This window comes from Myotis daubentonii, chromosome 18 (genome assembly GCF_963259705.1).
Source record: "Myotis daubentonii chromosome 18, mMyoDau2.1, whole genome shotgun sequence".
In the NCBI taxonomy this organism is placed as follows: Eukaryota; Metazoa; Chordata; class Mammalia; order Chiroptera; family Vespertilionidae; genus Myotis; species Myotis daubentonii.
The window spans coordinates 1,607,775-1,624,772 of NC_081857.1; the positions used below are offsets into that span (position 1 = coordinate 1,607,775).

The following is a 16,998-nucleotide window of genomic DNA, read 5'->3' on the forward strand; positions in this document are numbered from 1 at the left end:
TGAGGGAGACCATGTGGTGGAGTGTTTAGTGCAGTGCCCGGCATGCGACGCTCAGTGTTGTCTTACAACTTTGGGGTCTTAAGGTACTGTGAGGACAGGCCGAAGTTCATGTCTTAACAACAAGTTTGTTTAATGTACTTATTTATCACTAGAGGCCCGGTGCACAAAAATTTGTGCACTCGGGGATGGGGGGAGAGGGGGTCTCTCAGCCCGGCCTGTGCCCTCTCGCAGTCTGGGACCCCTCGGGAGATAACGACCTGCTGGCTTAGGCCTGCTCCTGGGTGGCAGAGGGCAGGCCCAATCCCTAGGTGCAGCCCCTGGTAGGGCTCAGAGCAGGGCCGATTGGGGAGTTGGGGCACCGCCCCCTGTCATGCACAGAGCAAGGTGGATTGGGAGGTTGCAATGCCACCCTCAGTCACGCTCAGGGTACGGCCGATTGGGGGGTTGGGGCACCGCCCCCTGTCACACTCAAGGCAGGGTTGATAGGGAAGTTGCAGCGCCACCCCCTGTCACGCACAGAGCAGGGCGGATCAGGGGGTTGGGGCGCTGCCCCCTGTCATGCACAGAGCAGGGCCCATCTGGGGGGTTGGGGCTCCGTACCCTGTCACGCACAGAGCAGGGCCGATCAGGGGGTTGAGGAGCTCCCCACTGTCACTCACAGAGCAGGGCCCATCAGGGGGGTTGGGGCACTGCCCCCTGTCACACACAGAGCAGGGCCAATCAGGGGGTTGGGGCGCCGCCACTGTCACACTCAGGGCAGGGCCAATGGGGAGGTTATGGCTCTACCCCGTCACACACAGAGCAGGGCCCGTGGGGGGGGGGGGGGAGGTTTGGGTCACCGCCCTCTATCACCCACAGAGCAGGACCGATCAGGGGGTTTGGGCGCTGCACCCTGTCACACACAGAGCCGCAGGGCGATCAGGGCGTTGGGGCGCTGCCCCCTGTCACACACAGAGCCGCAGGGCGATCAGGGCGATCAGGGGGTTTGGGTGCTGCCCCCTGTCACACTGATCCTGGTGCCAGGAGGCCTCGTGGCTCCGCTGATCCAGGTGCCGGAAGGCATATTACCCTTTTACTCTATAGAATAGAGACCTGGTGCACGGGTGGGGGTCGGCTGGTTTGCCCTGAAGGGTGTCCTGGATCAGGGTGGGAGTCCCCACTGGGGTGCCTGGCCAGTCTGGCTGAGGGGCTGAGGGCCGTTTTCAGGCTGACGGGTGACTGAAGCTCCCAACCGCTCCTTTTTTCTTTTTTTTTTATTCTGGGCCAGCTTTATCTCCAAGGCCTCAGCTGCTGAAAACAGGTTTCTGGCCTTTGTTTACTGTCTGTATTTGATACAATGTTGCGGTCCGGCTGGCTGAAGCCCCGCTGAGTAAAGCAGGTTTCTGGGGTTTTGTTTAGCTTCTACATTTGCAACATAGTTGCTTAGAGTTGCAGCTGAGAGGCCTGCAAGGCAGGCGGGGAACGTTGGTTTCCTCCTTTACTGAAGCAAGCACGCCTCATGTTAGTTTCAAGCTGCCTGGCTGCCGGCCGCCATCTTGGCTGACAGTTAATTTGCATATCTCGCTGATTAGCCAATGGGAAGGGTAGCAGTCGTACGCTAATTACCATGTTTCTCTTTTATTAGTGTAGATAGGAAAAACCTGCCAGGTTTCATGGCTGGACTTTGACCTGCTGTTGATTTCTCTTGTAGGTTTCTAGGTGCAGAAATCACACCCCTGTTTTCACAAAGCGTGGCCCCAGGGCATCATGAATGTCAGTGATCTCAGACTCCGGTTGTCCCAAGCTGGGCAGGAACACCTGCTGCAGTTCTGGAATGAGCTGGAAGAAGCCCAGCAGGTAGAGCTCTATGCAGAGCTCCAGGCCATGAACTTTGAGGAGCTGAACGTCTTTTTCCGAAAGGCCACCGAAGGGTTTAACCAGTCCTCCCAACAAGAGAAGGTGGATGCGCGGATGGAGCCTGTGCCCCGGGAGGTGCTGGGCAGTGCCACTAGAGACCAGGACCAGCTCCAGGCCTGGGAAAGTGCAGGTACTGGCGGGGCATGGGCTGCTCTGAGGGTAGGTGAGCTCCTCTAACACTGCGACTCTCATACGCCCGCCAGCCAGGCGACCTCAGAAAGTGACGATTGTGCTTGCTTTGCCAAGACCTGTGCAGTGTCTCCCGTGGTTGGTCCCTGGTTCTCTGTTCCTTCCGGTGCCGAAGCCGAGCCTCCTCATTCCAGTCTTCAAATGCCTCTGGTCTCTTCCTCAGCTTTCATGCTTCTAGGTTTCCCTTCCTGAAGCTCAGGTTGCATGTTTATGCTGCTTGGACGCAACACCATCCTCCACTGGCCTGAGTGGTCACTTGCAACCCTTTCTCCACTTGTCCTCTCCACTGCTGCTGCCGCACATGTCAGCCCGGCCGGTAGTTAGTTCTCCGAGCCTCTGCTCACGCGGTCCTGCCTGAAGTGCTGGCCTTCGGGCCGCGAGGCCATCCCTGGAGCACTGCCCGTGGGGAGCGCTCGCCCTTCTCTCGGCCTCAGCACGCTTCTCTCATCCGCCTGTGGTGAGAGTTGCTCTCGTTGCCTTCACTGCACTTCGGCTGCTGTGGAGCAGCGGGTCCTGTCCTCGGCAGGACACTGGCACTTGGGACAGGGTTTTGAGCAATGAGCTGGTTGATGTTTGTTGAATGGCCCAGTGCTTTTTCTTCTAAAGCAGATCCTGAAAGCCGTCCCTCTATCGAGGACTAGGTAATGCTTTCGAGAATGACTCAGTAGCTCAAGTGTTGCTTTCTTGGTGGAGTTAAGAGCTGTGCTTTCTCTATGACCTTCTCCTCTGGAAGGAAAGGGTGGCTGAGCCCTGAGCCCAGGCCCGAGTGTCACATGTGCTCCGTCTGGTCTGGGCCTCGTTTTCTCAGTGAACAGACCGGCCTGGGTCTCTTCTTTCCTTTCTAATAAACATCTCTGTACTGCAGAAGTCACATCAAATACCAGGGGTCCTGTAGGGAGAGGGCCTGGAGCCTCAGCAGACTGTCTCTACTCGCTCCCGCCACCATCCTGTGCTTGATCACATCCATGCTTGCTCTTCTTGATGTGCGGTAACGTTACAGCTAGGACCTTACAGTCCGTATTTGTACCACACTCTGGCTGTTTTTCTTTTCCGTTCTTCGGCACTTCCTGCTCCTCACACACAAAAAAGAAAGACACTATCCACCTTCTGTGTAGCTCGTATCTTTCTCTGAGCTTACAGATTACCTGATTTTCAAACTGTTCCAAAGGGCCCCAGGCTTCCGCGCCCAGGAAACTGTCCCCTGTCTTGTGTAGGGCGGGAAGCAGGTGGGTCTCCCGCCCCTTTACCTCCCACTGCCAGAGCAGTTCTGCTCGACCTGTTCTGTGTGTCTGATCTTTGCATGAGTTTTATTTAAAAGGAGTTAGAGGCCAAACTGGTTTGGCTCAGTGGATAGAGCGTTGGCCTGCAGACTGAAGTGTTGCAGGTTCGATTCCGTTCAAGGGCATGTACCTTGGTTGCAGGCACATCCCCAGTAGGAAGGTGTGCAGGAGGCAGCTGATCGATGTTTCTCTCTCATCGATGTTTCAGACTCTCTATCCCTCTCCCTTCCTCCCTGTAAAAAAATCAATAAAATATATTTTAAAAAAATAAAATGAAAAAATAAAAGGAGTTAGAGATGAAAAAACATTGGCAATAGTCAGGAAGCTGCAAGGGCAGCTCTGAAATGCTTGGCAGCGACTAACCTCGCTTTGTGCCGAGAGAGTGGCGTCCAGATGGACCCTCTGCACAGAGATCCTGGAACCAGAGTGGTACCGGGGTGCCTGCTGGCTTGGACTTGCCAGTCCTTCCTACTTCCCTGCGTTCTAAAGGCTGCGCCAACCAGAAGCCGCGCGGCCTCTCGTGCCCCTCGAGTATCCCCGCGGCCATGTTTCTCCTGGTAGTTTTATGGGGTGAAGTCTTCGAATAAACTCATAGGGGAGTCGAGCTGTGACCTTGTAAAATGGACCATGAGCACTTGTCAAGGCTTCTTGTAACTTGAGTCTTTTTTACAACCTTCTTGTTGGAATCTATAACAAGATTTTAAATTTCCTTTAAAATTAGACTGAACTCTGACAACCTAGCCTAGTATAAAAGAAGGTACGAAGCAAACTTCCTTTTGGCTTGCTGTCAGGGAACAGTGTTTACTGCAGTTTAAACAGGAGGGTGGAGAAGGAGACGCTTAACTGACCTGACATCCTCTTCCCTCAGCAGAAACTTCCACGTATGCGCAGCCATGACAAAGTGAGGCTCTGCAGGCAGTTGTCACGGGGAAGAGATTGCCGTTGTGAAGAGTATGATGTTATGTGTCAGAAAATAGGAGGGTCCTAGTAGATCATTGTCACCCCATGAGTGGGGCAGGAGGGAGCAGTGGGCAGTGGTCCCACAGTGCCTGGCGCTCAGACGTGGCGATGGACGTGCAGCGCTGGGTGAGAATCACTCCTGCCGGCTCTGTGCGTGCCTGACGCCCACAGTGCTGCTGGGTGCCGGAGACGGTGCTGTACGCGAGGCCTTGAAGTGCTCTGGCCGGGTGTGGAGGAGCAGCCAAAAGCCTGTCTCACAGCGTGAGCCCGTGACAGGCGCGGTGGCTTCAGCCAGAAGTCCCTGGGAAAGTGTATTTGCTTAGTAAACCGCCCTTCATTTTTAAGTCACCCCCTGCTTATACCAAGCACAGGAGACTCTTCCAGGGCTGTGTTATACTGGCAGCTTAGCATTTGGCATCAGCTCTTTTTGCCTGGGAGACATTTGGAACATTCACCGTCAGGGTGGCTCTCTGCATGCGGTGCTGTGGGAGCAAGTGGGCGTGTTGTCTGGAAACGTGGTCAGAAGGTGGCCCCTGAGCAGTTTCTGTGATTTAGTGCAGAGGGTGACCTTCAGGGGTGGGTCCTGAAGTGCTGACGTTTAGAGAGAGGGGAAAGGAGAGAGGGAAACATCGACGTGAGAGAGAACATCAGTCAGTTGCCTTCTGTACGTGCCCAGAGGGGGTCAAGCCTGCAACCTTTCGGTATACGGGACAATGTTCCCGCCAACTGAGCCACACCAGCCAGGGCTGCAGTGACATTTTTAACAGATTGTTTTACTTTAAAAGTAGCACATACCTGTTTTAGAGAAGTTGGAAAATAACTAAAAATTACAGAGAAATTTCTACCATCCCATAGTCCAGAGATAAATATTCAGTGGTACTATTTTACAGTACTTTCTTACACACACATACACAATTATGGTTTGTGTATAATTTTGTAGCCTGCTCTAAGAATTTGTTATTATGAAAAATGTCAAGCATATTTTGAAGCAGATATTTATAGAGAAAAACAGTATCATGAACTCCCACACTCACATCACCTTGATTAAATAATTACCAAACATTTTCGACTTTTGCTTTATCCCTCTTTTCCTTTTTCGGTGCTGTAGCATTTTAAGGCATACCTCCAACATCATGTTATTTTACCCTCATTGAGTTCAGCAGCGTCACTGCTCACAATGTCACTTGGAAACGTAATGAAATTCACAGTAATCCCCCAGTAACTAAAACTAGTTCAAATAGAGGTTTCCTTCATTAGTCTGTTTAACTAATGTGCTTAACATTTTAGGGGAAATGGTTAAGTTATAAAATCCTAGTTTCAACTGTGATTAAAAGTTAAAGATGTAAAGTGTCTGTTCTGACTCCCCTGCATTCTCTCCTGGCGGAGTCGCCTGCCTTCCCCACCCTGTGCTGTTGGAGTGTCAAGTCTCCACCTTCGCACCTGGCGTCCTCCAGGTCAGACAGGTGCCCCAGTCAAGGTGTGTGAGAGGAGCTCATCCAAGCGGATGGTACCCAGGAAGTGGTAGAGCTGTGGCACGTCACTGTAAACCCTCCCGTTTCCTGTAAATGTTGCCAGTTTTACTTAAGTTCTCAATGTACTAGTATATAAAAAATACATATAAAAAACGCAGCCAGTGTGGCTCGATGGTTGAGCCTGGCCCTGTGAACCAGGAGGTCACGGTTTGATTCCCAATCAGGGCACATGCCCGGGTTGCGGGCTTGATCCCCAGTGGGGAGTGTGTAGGAATTACCCGATGAATGATTCTCATCACTGATGTTTCTATCTCTCTTTCCCTCTCTAAAATCAATAAAAATATATTTTTAAAAAATGCATAAAGCACAAAGTTGGTAAGTTAGATGGACCCACATTACCTAAGGATCCTATATACTAAAAGGGTAATATGCAAATTGACCCTAACAGTGGAACGGCCAGGAATGACCGGTCGCTATGACGTGCACTGACCACCAGGAGGCAGACGCTTAACAGAGGAGCTGCTCCCTGGTGGTCAGTGCGCTTCCACAGGGGGAGCGCTGCTCAGCCAGAAGCCGACTCATGGCTGGCCAGCACAGCAGCAGTGGCAGAAGCCTCTCCTGCCTCCATGGCAGTGCTAACGATGTCCGACTAACGGCTTAGACCCGCTCCCAGTCAGACATCCCCTGAGAGCTCCTGGGCTGCCAGAGGGATGTCTGACTGCCAGCTTAGGCCTGATCCCCGGGGAGTGCCCTAAGCCATTATTTGGACATCCCCCGAGGGTTCCCGGGCTGTCAGAGGGATGTCTGACTGCCAGCTTAGGCCTGGTCACCCCGGGGAGCAGGCTTAAGCCAGCAAATGGACATCCCCCAAGGGGTTCCGGACTGCAAGAGGGTGCAGGCTGGACTGAGGGACCCCCACCCCCAGTGCACGAATTTTTGTGCACTGGTCCTCTAGTATGTAAATAAACAATAATTGATACCACTGCTTCATTCACAGAGTTTCTGAGAACTGTGTTTTGTAATCCTCACCTGAAGATAGGATATTTTTTCATTGATTTTTTTTTTTAGAGTGAGGAGAGTGGGAGAGAGAGAGAGAGAGAGAGAGAGAGAGAAAAGAAAAACCACATCGATGTGAGAGAGACACATGGATTGGTTACCTCCCGTACATCAAGCCTGCAACTGAGATACATGCCCTTAACTGGGCTGACACTAACCACTGAGCAACAGCAACCAGGGCAGTTTCTGAGAACTTTAATGAAAGTATGAAATTCAGGGAAGGAGAAAAGTCACTCCTCACTGCTTTCTCTCATCTAACACTTCCCAGCTCTTCCCAGCATCCACTCTGCCTCTTCCAGTCACTGCCTGGTGCCAAGGTGTCACCTTACCGTGATGATGGGGTGGCTCTGAGACATGGTAGGCAGAGAGGTTTAAAAATATCAAAACTGAGAGCCTCTGTGGTTTGATAATAGTTTCATTTGTTTGCATTTGGATCTTAAATCAATCCTGAATTTATTTTTATTTGAAGAATAGTTTTTATTCAAGCATTGGTTATTACTTACTAGAGGCCCAGTGCACAAATTCATGCACCAGTGGGGTTCCTCGGCCTGGCTTTTGGGTTCGGGCTGAAACTGGCTCTCCAACATCCCCCAAAGCATCCTGGATTGTGAGAGGGCACAGGCCAGGCCGAGGGACCCCACTGGTACACGGTCAGGGCTGGGGAGGGACACGAGAGGTTGGCCAGCTGGGGAGGGACCGCAGAGGGCTCCAGGGAGTGTCCGGCCCATCTCTCTCAGTCCTGATCGGCCAGACGCCAGCAGTAAGCTAACCTACCAGTTGGAGCATCTGCCTCCTGGTGGTCAGTGCACATCATAGCGACTGGTTGACCAGTCGACTGTCTGCCCCTTGTGGTCAGTGCACATCATAGTGAGTGGCTGAGTGGCCCTAGCGTGTCATTAGCATTTTATACTTCGATTGGTTGAACGGACGACTGGACACTTAGCATATTAGGCTTTTATTATATAGGATTGCTGAACATTCAACTAGTGAAAACGGACAAGCTTCTAGCAGCAGAAATAAATCAGCAACAAAAAGACTCAGTTTCACATTCTGCTGCTGTGGATGGCCCATTAAAAAGGCAGTTTAATCCATTTTATTGAAGTATAATTTATTCACTAACGTACTAGTCTTAGGAGTTTTAACAAATTTATACGCCCACGTAACCTCCACCTCTGTCAGAAGAGAGAACATGCCCATCACCCAGCCTCCTGTCGTTCACAGGCACCCCCTAAGCTCACCCAGTCAGTGGGTTTCAGACCCGCGTCCTGACCTCAGAGTCTGGCTTCTAACCGCTGCACTGCACACGCTGTCCTCACTGAGGCTGCTTTTCTGTACATTTGCTGCATGGTGGCTGCCTAGGAGATTAGCGTGCTCGTGGATTGACGGATTAATACTGATTTATGTATACGCTGGAGGTCATTGAAGAGCCTAGACATCTCCCGCCCCATCTTTGTCTCCACTTGCCGAGTAGTCAGTACTTGTAAAACATTCGTAGCATCTCTTGGTCGTCACCTTCCAATGATCAGAAAGATGACCATTGGTTCATTGAAGTATATTACTTGGTGTTCGGTCTTTGGTTGGGTGTCTGTATAAATTAATTTTTTAATAATAAAAATGTTTTATTACAAGAGAGTCACCACGATTAGTGTGGAGTCCTCGTTGGTTATGCTGAGGGCGGCCTCGGGGGCGGGCCCTGAAGCGCTGACGTGGAGAGCTTTCCTGACACCAGCATTTTCTCTCCTAGGACTCCTCCACATCTCTCAGAGCAGAGTGGCGGTTCTTCTTCTAGCCGGTGGGCAGGGGACGCGGCTCGGTGTCACATACCCCAAGGGGATGTATGATGTTGGCTTGCCCTCCCATAAGACCCTTTTCCAGCTTCAAGCGGAGCGAATCCTGAAGCTTCAGCAGCTAGCTGAGAAGCGCCATGGGAGCAGATGCACCATCCCCTGGTAAGAGGCTGGTTGCGGGCCCCACATGTGCTGGTTTAGACTCAAAATGCATGTGAGCTGTATTCCTAAGCAGACATAGTTACTGCTGGCTTTATTGGGAGGTGTAATCACCACATGTGTGAAAGGTGACACGTGTTGAGCCAGCAGGTGAGCACTGCAGCTTTAAGGAGCAGTGCGTTCTCCCCCGCGTCGACATCCTCACCTGAGTCCTTTGGGTGCAGTGGGTGCTCTCTGTCTGGAAATCTCCTCCTCGTTGGTGGTTTGTGTGTAGAATGTCTGAACGTTTGAATCTTCGGAATTTGGAGGCGGCTCTGGTTCCCAGAGCCATGCTGCTTTCTGTCTCCCCTCTCCGAGAGCGCTTAGGGCCTCTCCTCATCTCCAGGATCTGGGATTCTTGACATGGTGTGGGTCTGTTTTCTGTGGGTTCTCTCAGCCTAGGAACTTGTGTTCTGAAGTTCTAGGTTATCTAGCCTTTCCGAACCCCCTCTCCCCCCCTCCCCTCCCTGGCTGAACGCTCCACTGACCTCTGCGGTGGGCCAGCCTGGGGTCTGTGGCCGGGCACCAGGTCTGCCTCCCCAGGGTTCCTCCTGAGCTCCACCACGGTGGAGCTTCTGCTCTGCTCTTGGGAAGGTGTGGACGTAGCTCCTTAGTCTCTTTCTCCACAGCTTGGGATCAGCACGTTTTGTGGGGTGGCCCGCTGTGGGGGTGAGATTCCTCAGGTCCCTGATCCTGTAACAGCCCCATGTGACCAGCAGACACTCTGCCGGCTTCTCTGCCCATCTGCCTGGCCTGCAGGTGGCCCAGGAAGAGGCCCCTGAAAGACCCTCCGGTCCTGCGGTCGAGTCGGGCCAGTGTTGCTTCCCACCGGCTCAGTGATTCCCCAGACGCCCAGGTCTTCCCACACAACTGCCGCTCCATCTGGGCCCCTGTGGGGACGTGGGAGGGACATGGTGTGCTCCGCAGCCAGCAGGACTCCCAGCCCAGGCCCCTGGGTCATGTTGGCTTCCTTCTCTCCGCACAGCTGCAAAGTTGTGTTTCTCTCTGTCACCTTCTAGATCCCACCCACGCCCTTGTGCCCGGAGTTCAAAATGCCCACGACAGTTCGTTAAAGAGACAGAGACCTACTGTGGTGGGGATGAGGCCATTGTCTTCATTGATTCACTCAACACAGGTCACTTAGTTGAGTGTGTCCTCCAGGTGCTGGTTTTAGATTTGTCCTCTGCCACCTGCGCTGGGGGATTCCTGTGGCAACAAAGGGTATAACTGTCCTCCTCTGATTTGACATGAAGGCGCCAGAGCCCACATCACATTTCCGAATTGTAGCAGGAAACCACCAGAGATCATTGGATGGATCATAGTTACCCTTTTCTACTTTGTGAAAATATGAATTTGTTAACGTAAAAACATTCGAACCTGTAAAGAATTTTTGTGAGTTTGAGCTAAGCTGTCGACAACTGCCAGGAAGCAGAACCTCAACGGACTGAGATAATGCTCCGGAGAGGGTGGTTTTTCACCTATTTTTATGCATCACAATCAAAGGAGGGGGTGTAGGCGGCTTCATGAGATTCATTGGTGATGGATTAGGGAGGCGGGAGAAAGCAAAGTGGGGGTGGGGGGGCTTCTTCCCTGAGCTTGTCAGGTTAGCATGTGGCCCCTTTTGTCCACAGGTTTTTAATTTAAAATAGACTTTTCAGTTTCCAGCTCTTTCCTTGAGCTGGCTACAGGCTCCGTTGCCGAGGTGTGCAGAGGCATGTCTGACACCGAGGGTGGGAGGTGGTGGAAGAGGTTCCCCTGAGGGAGGCCAAGTGCTCTCAAGATTTCCTTTTGCTCGGGGCCTAGACAAAGCTTTTTGTGCCCTAATCCGACGGCTCGGTCTCAGAAGACACTTTCCTCCTGCAGGTACATCATGACCAGCGGCAGGACGATGCAGTCCACAGAGGAGTTCTTCGCCAGGCACAGATACTTCGGCTTACAGAAGGAGAACGTCATCTTTTTCCAGCAGGGGATGCTGCCAGCTATGAGTTTTGATGGCAAAATTATTTTGGAAGAGAAGAGCAAGGTGTCCATGGCTCCAGGTCTGTGGCCTTGCTTGTTAATGGTGACTAGGAGTGGGTGACGTAGTAATTGGATTTTAATTTCCCTTTTAACGTGATCTGGATGTTGAAAATGAATGTTTTAGAATTTTTTGCAGTTTGGCAATGATTTAAAAAATGGACGTGCCTGCGGTGAGCTTCTTGCAAGTGTCTGTCCTGGAGAGAGCCTGTGTGCGCCCAGAGCGCGTGCTCCCTCTGCCGCAGGTTGCTCCGCCGGGGTTTATCGGATCGAAAAATGGCCAGCCCCTGCAGTTTAAGAAGTAAGAGGCTGAGTTAGGGTTTATCGGTACCCTTGCTTCTTAAAGAGCATTGAAGTCATTGTTTGGAGCCGTTAAATTGCCAGGGAAATGGCCTCAGTAGGTGGAGCCAGAGAAGGAGAGCACAGCTGCACACACAGTGCCCTCGGAGCCTCTGCGTCCACAAACCCGGGCTGCGTGAGCACAGGGCGCTCGGTGGCGGCGGCAGCCCGAGCCATGACCTGGGTGTGACTCTGGGAGCAGGAGGCCAGGCTGCTGGCTCCTGTCTGGATCTGTGGGGGGAGGGAGGCTGGAAGGAGACAGTGGTGTCCACAGGGTGCTTTTGGCTTCTTCCTTCTTCTTAATTCCTGCTGTCAGTGGAGGAGCTTGCTGTCCTGAGCCCCCCGGCGCTAATCCGCATCGTGCTGTCAGCTGTGGCTGAGGTTGCTGACAGGACGGGAGGCAGCAGGAACGGCAGAGGGAGGGGCTTTCTTTGCACGGAGCTTAGGTCACCACCGACCTTCATGTGAGTCTGGTTTTAAACCAGTGACTTCACATGAAGTTTCCATGTGGTTTTCTCTCTGACATGGGTGACATCGTCAGGCTGCAAATGCAGTCAACGCCAATCATACAAACAGTAATAAAACTTGGAAGTTGTGGGATAATCGTTGTCTGTTAAGTAATTTTGTGTTTCAGCATATACTTCAGGCTGAATTGTTAAAAGGGCAGATTAAAGGGAAGTGTGGTCTCTGGAGTTGACTTGTTCATACAGTGACGGCTACTGACTCTGCTTGGACGTGTTTTCTTGGCCCACACCGAGCGACCTTCGGGTGATCTTCAGAATGGGTCTGCTGTGCTCTAAGGGCTGTCTCATTTCCCAGATGGGAACGGAGGCCTTTACCGGGCTCTGGCCGCCGGGGACATCGTGGGGGACATGGAGCGCAGAGGCGTGGTCAGCGTTCACGTCTACTGCGTCGACAACATCCTGGTGAGAGTGGCAGACCCACGGTTCATCGGATTCTGCATTCAGCAGGGAGCGGACTGCGGCGCCAAGGTGAGGCCTTTCTCTACGGGCTCCCTGCCAGCGCCTCTCGCAGGAGTCCGGCCAGCGTGACTGGGCGGTTGGAATATTGTGGAGCCATTCATCGCTCCAGGGATTTTACCCACCCACACCCGCTCTTTTTCTTTCTTTTTTTTTTTTTAAATATATTTTATTGATTTTTTTACAGAGAGGAAGGGAGAGGGATAGAGAGTTAGAAACATCGATGAGAGAGAAACATCGATCAGCTGCCTCCTGCACACCCCCTATTGGGGATGTGCCGGTAACCAAGGTACATGCCCTTGACCAGAATCGAACCTGGGACCCTTCAGTCAACAGGCCGGCGCTCTATCCACTGAGCCAAACCGGTTAGGGCACCCACTCTTTTTCTTAATGTGGCAACGTCTGGTTCCAGAAGTTAGGTTGTACGCTTGTCCATCAGAAGTGAGAGTTTGCAGTCAGCACCTGGGAGGGTGGTCCTCTCCAGGCCCGAGCATCCACGGGCCTCTGAGCCGGCTGCGGGGCTGTGGGGACGAGAGGCACAGACAGCGGTCTTGGACGTCAGCAAGGCGCTCCTGGTAGCCTCTCGAATACGACGGAGTATGCAGGTTGGGGGTGAGGGCAGTTGGGATTAGTGATGGTTCGACTGGCCACAAACATGCAGGGACTAAGTTGGAGGGAGGTGTACAGGTGGTGCTGTGGGAGACATGCCTTCAGGGAGACAGACAGTCCATGGAATGTATCTTGGAATCGGATGGACATGTTGAAAGGTTTAAAAATATGGATATAAATATTACTTTTCCTGGGAATCTGTAAAGGTATCAATTCCCACAAATTAAAGTATCACACCGTCCTAATCTAAGTCCCAGTGACTCTATTCTGGGGCCAAAACAGTGATAAAGCTTAGAATAAACATGGGAAGGCAGCCAGGAAATGTTGAAGAAGGTTGGTGAGGAGGAGGGGAGAGGTTTCGAGACAGACTATCAGACATTCAGGTGGATTGTGAATACTACACGTGAGGCCTGCGGTGCTGACCCAGGAGAAGGCGGCAGATTGACGGCCAGAGCCTGCCCAGTGCACGGAGGAGTCGCTTTGCGACTCACATCTCAGGTTTCGGGGGTGAATGAGGATAAAGGAAGGTCTGAGAATAAAGGAAGGTCTCTCCCACAATCAATTTCAAATGTATTATAGAGTCAAATATTAAAAACTCCATTAAGATGTTAGAAGAAAAGGTAGAATAATTTTATATATTTAATTATTTAAATTCTTTATTGTTTAAAGCATTACATAAGTCTCCTTTTTCCCCTCATTGACCTCTCCCCAGCCTCCCTCACCCCCCAGCTCAGGCCCTCCCCCCTCCCCCTCCCCCGTGTATGTCCATTGGTTATGCTCATATGCATGCATGCAAGTCCTTTGGTTGATCTCTTACCCCCACTCCCACCCTCCTCTGCCTCCCCTCTGAAGATTGACGGTTTGTTAGATGCTTCTCTGTCTCTGGCTCTATTTTTGTTCATCAGTTTATGTTGTTCACTATATTCTACATATGAGTGAGATCATGTGATATTTATCTTTCTCCGACTGGCTTATTTCGCTTAGCATAATGCTCTCCAGTTCCATCCATGCTGTTGCAAATGGTAAGAGTTCCTTCTTTTTTACAGCAGCATAGTATTCCATCGTGTAGATGTACCACAGTTTTCTAATCCATTCATCTACTGATGGGCACTTGGGCTGTTTCCAAATCTTAGCTATGGTAAATGGTGCTGCTATGAACATAGGGGTAAGAGGGTTTCTTTTTTTCCACATCCTCTCCAGCACTTGTTGTTTGTTGATTAGAATAATTTTATAATATTGACATGAAGAGAAGGTCTTTCTGACAAAAACAAAATTAGATGACATAAATTTAAAAAGAAGGCTTGCCACAGAGACATGCCAGATCCCTGGTTGGAGATTTTCTGTTATAAAGATGTCCTTTCTCTCAAAATTTATCTGCAGTGTGAACCTGGAAGGGGTGTCAGCCCATTTGACCTCAGAAATGAGCAGCCAAACTCCAGGCCTCAGTTCCAGGCTTGAGGGCTCCATCACCACTTCTCGTTTTAGTGTCATGTCACATTATATATAGACTAGAGGCCCGGTGCATGCATGGGGCGGGGGGTGTCCCTGCAGCCCAGCCTGCACCCTCTCAGCCCAGTCGGTACCCCTTGGGGGCAGTCGGACATCCCTCTCACAATCCTGGACCGCTGGCTCCTAATCACTCACCTGCCTGCTGGCCAGATTGCCCCTAACTGCCCCCCCACTGCTGGCCTAGTCGCCCCCAACTGCCCCACCACCACCACCAGCCTGGTTGCCCCATGCAGCCTGCTGTTCAGTCGTTTGGTCGTCCCTCACGAACCCCCCTGCCGGCCTGGTTGTAGGCAGCCATCTTGTAAGGGTGTGAGGGTTAATTTGCATATTACCTCTTTATTATATAGGATTTTTAATATATATATTTTTTATTGATTTCAGAGAGGAAGGGAGAGGGACAGAGCGATAGAAAAATCCATGAAGAGAGAGAATCATGGATCGGCTGCCTCCTGCACGCCCCCCATTGGGGATTGAGCCCACACCCGGGGCCTGTGCCCTGACTGGGAATCGAACCGTGACCTCCTGGTTCACAGGTCGGTGCTCATCCACTGGGCCCTGCCAGCCAGGCTCATGTCCCATTATAAAAGCAAACCCCTTAGAGTAGTTATGTTTGCTGGTAGCTAGGAACTATGATTGGTGCCCTGACTTTCATGAGTGTGCTGGTCTCCAGTCACTCTTCTCCACGCCCCCAGGTCTGTGTCTGGAACCAAATGGGACTGGGCTGCTGTGGGTCCAGTTCCTAGAGCAGCGGTTCTCAACCTGTGGGTCGCGACCCCTTTGGGGGTCGAACGACCCTTTCACAGGGGTTGCCTAAGACCATCCTGCATATCAGATATTTACATGATGATTCATAACAGCAGCAACATTACAGTTATGAAGTAGCAACGAAAATAATTTTATGGTTGGGTCACAACATGAGGAACTGTATTTAAAGGGCCAGAAGGTTGAGAACCACTGTCCTAGAGGCATCAGAAACCACTTATTAATCTGTCCTCCCACCCTTTTCATTGTAGCAAAATCAAGACATACTTTTAAAAGCTGCCTGAGTTAGGGAGAGTCACAGTGCAGCAGTAGCGTTCTTTGCAGTGCTTTCTTACCAGGCTCCTGTCTTGTGAGTTAAACTTTTTAAGGAATAAGAGCCTTGAGAATAGACTGTAGGGTGGTATGGTTTGCACAAAGCTGAAAGGGCAGGACCATTGTGAGTTAAAGATCATTTTCTAGCGTAATCCTTCTCCCCCCCCTCCCCCCCCGTTTGGCACCCATCTCCTACCCTCAGGGACCCCCCGAGACTTGCAGCCAGGGGAGCAATGGGCAGCAGCAGCTTGTCCTGGGCCTGCTCCCTGAACCTGTCCCCAAGGCCCCTTTTCTCTCACTTCTCCGTGAGCCAGAGCAGCCCGCCTGGCTCTCCGTGGGGGCTGCCCTTCCGGCTTTAACAAACGCGCTCTCAGGCACCCACGCATTTCCAAAGCGGCTCAGGGACTCCGAGGCTCACGGGTTGCAGCTCAGCGTTCAGGGTTTGGCCCGTGACAGCAGACAGGCTCTGAGTTCTGCGCTGTCGTTTCTGAATAATGTAAGCTGACCTCCACCTTCGTGCGGCGTTCAGATGCTCTCTGTGGTTTAGACTTACAGTCCCTGGAGGTTAGTACTTGTCATGGAAGGACACCCTTCACCCTGAGATGAACACTTGGCATGTGTACAGTGCACAGTGCTTCCTGCTGTTCCCAGGGCGGTGGGAGCAGGGACACAGAGGGGATGGGAAACAAACCTTGTGCAAGTTTGTTTTTCTAACAGGACGAGGGGAGTCGATTCCAAACCCCCAGGTAGTGAGCTGCCCACTGTGGGCAGGGCGTGGGAGGCACGGCTGATGGATGGGATCACCTCCGAGAGGCCATGACCTGGCCGTGCTGTCCCCTCCAGCTCCACTCCTTTCCTTGGTAGAAGGCTCCTTTTCACCGAATCCTGTGCTCCTTTTAGGGCAAATAGTGCAAGGACACAGCGGGCAGCCTGCAGCGCGGCCTCCGGGCCTCCTAGCCGTGGGAACGAGCCCTCGCTCCTGCCTTCAGCCGCTGGCAGGTCGCGCTGGCTGTGCTGACTTAAGGAAAAGTTACCTCTTCTGATTTGCTTTCATCTATACTTAGCATAGACTCTTCAAACCGGGGACACATTTTTCAAAACACTTGGAAGCAGCTGGAACGTGAGTGAACAGGCAGAGCGTGCAGTCCCTTCAGCTACTCTGTTGTGATCCTTCTGAGGCTCTTTGTGTCAGCGGAACCCTGACTTCAGATTAGTTCTCTCACAGTTGTCTCCTGAGTTAGTTAGACATTTAGGTGAGTTGTGTGGGGTTGTGGCGGCGGGTGTCAGAAGTACCTGTGAGGTTTTTTTAATGAAATACGCCTACATCTCCCTCTGATTTCCACACCCCCCCTTCTCTCAGCTCCCCAGCCTGGAGCCATGGACAGAAGGTCCAATAGCTGGTTTACAAACTTTCTTAAAGAATAGAACCTCTTCAGACAAAGCCTAGCATGGGACACACATCAGTGGGGCGGGCCTTTCTGCCTGAAGTCGGAGTGGGAGCCAGCGACCTGCCTGCTGCCCCTGCCTCCCCGTGACATCCCTCAAAACAAGGAGTATGCTGTTTCCATGAATGAAAATGGGGGGGGGGAAGTCATTTTCAAATAAAATAGTGATTTGGGCAATATAAAACGAG

The 16,998-nt window shown here is 51.8% G+C and overlaps 1 protein-coding gene and 1 long non-coding RNA gene across 5 annotated transcripts in view; both read left to right on the forward strand.

The window, feature by feature from the left end:
* UAP1 (UDP-N-acetylglucosamine pyrophosphorylase 1) overlaps window positions 1–16,998 on the forward strand; it is a 30,945-nt gene that overhangs the window by 4,463 nt on the left and 9,484 nt on the right. For all 4 annotated transcript variants that reach the window (XM_059674799.1, XM_059674803.1, XM_059674800.1 and 1 more), the window contains exons 2-5: window positions 1,691–2,026; window positions 8,598–8,802; window positions 10,702–10,877; window positions 12,013–12,185. In XM_059674799.1, the coding sequence (XP_059530782.1) occupies window positions 1,747–2,026; window positions 8,598–8,802; window positions 10,702–10,877; window positions 12,013–12,185 (834 nt within the window). In that variant the 5' untranslated portion in view covers window positions 1,691–1,746. The remainder of the gene's footprint in view (window positions 1–1,690; window positions 2,027–8,597; window positions 8,803–10,701; window positions 10,878–12,012; window positions 12,186–16,998) is intronic.
* Window positions 12,552–16,949, forward strand: LOC132220408 (uncharacterized). Its single transcript, XR_009449777.1, has 2 exons — window positions 12,552–16,601; window positions 16,726–16,949. It is a non-coding gene; the product is annotated as an uncharacterized LOC132220408 (long non-coding RNA).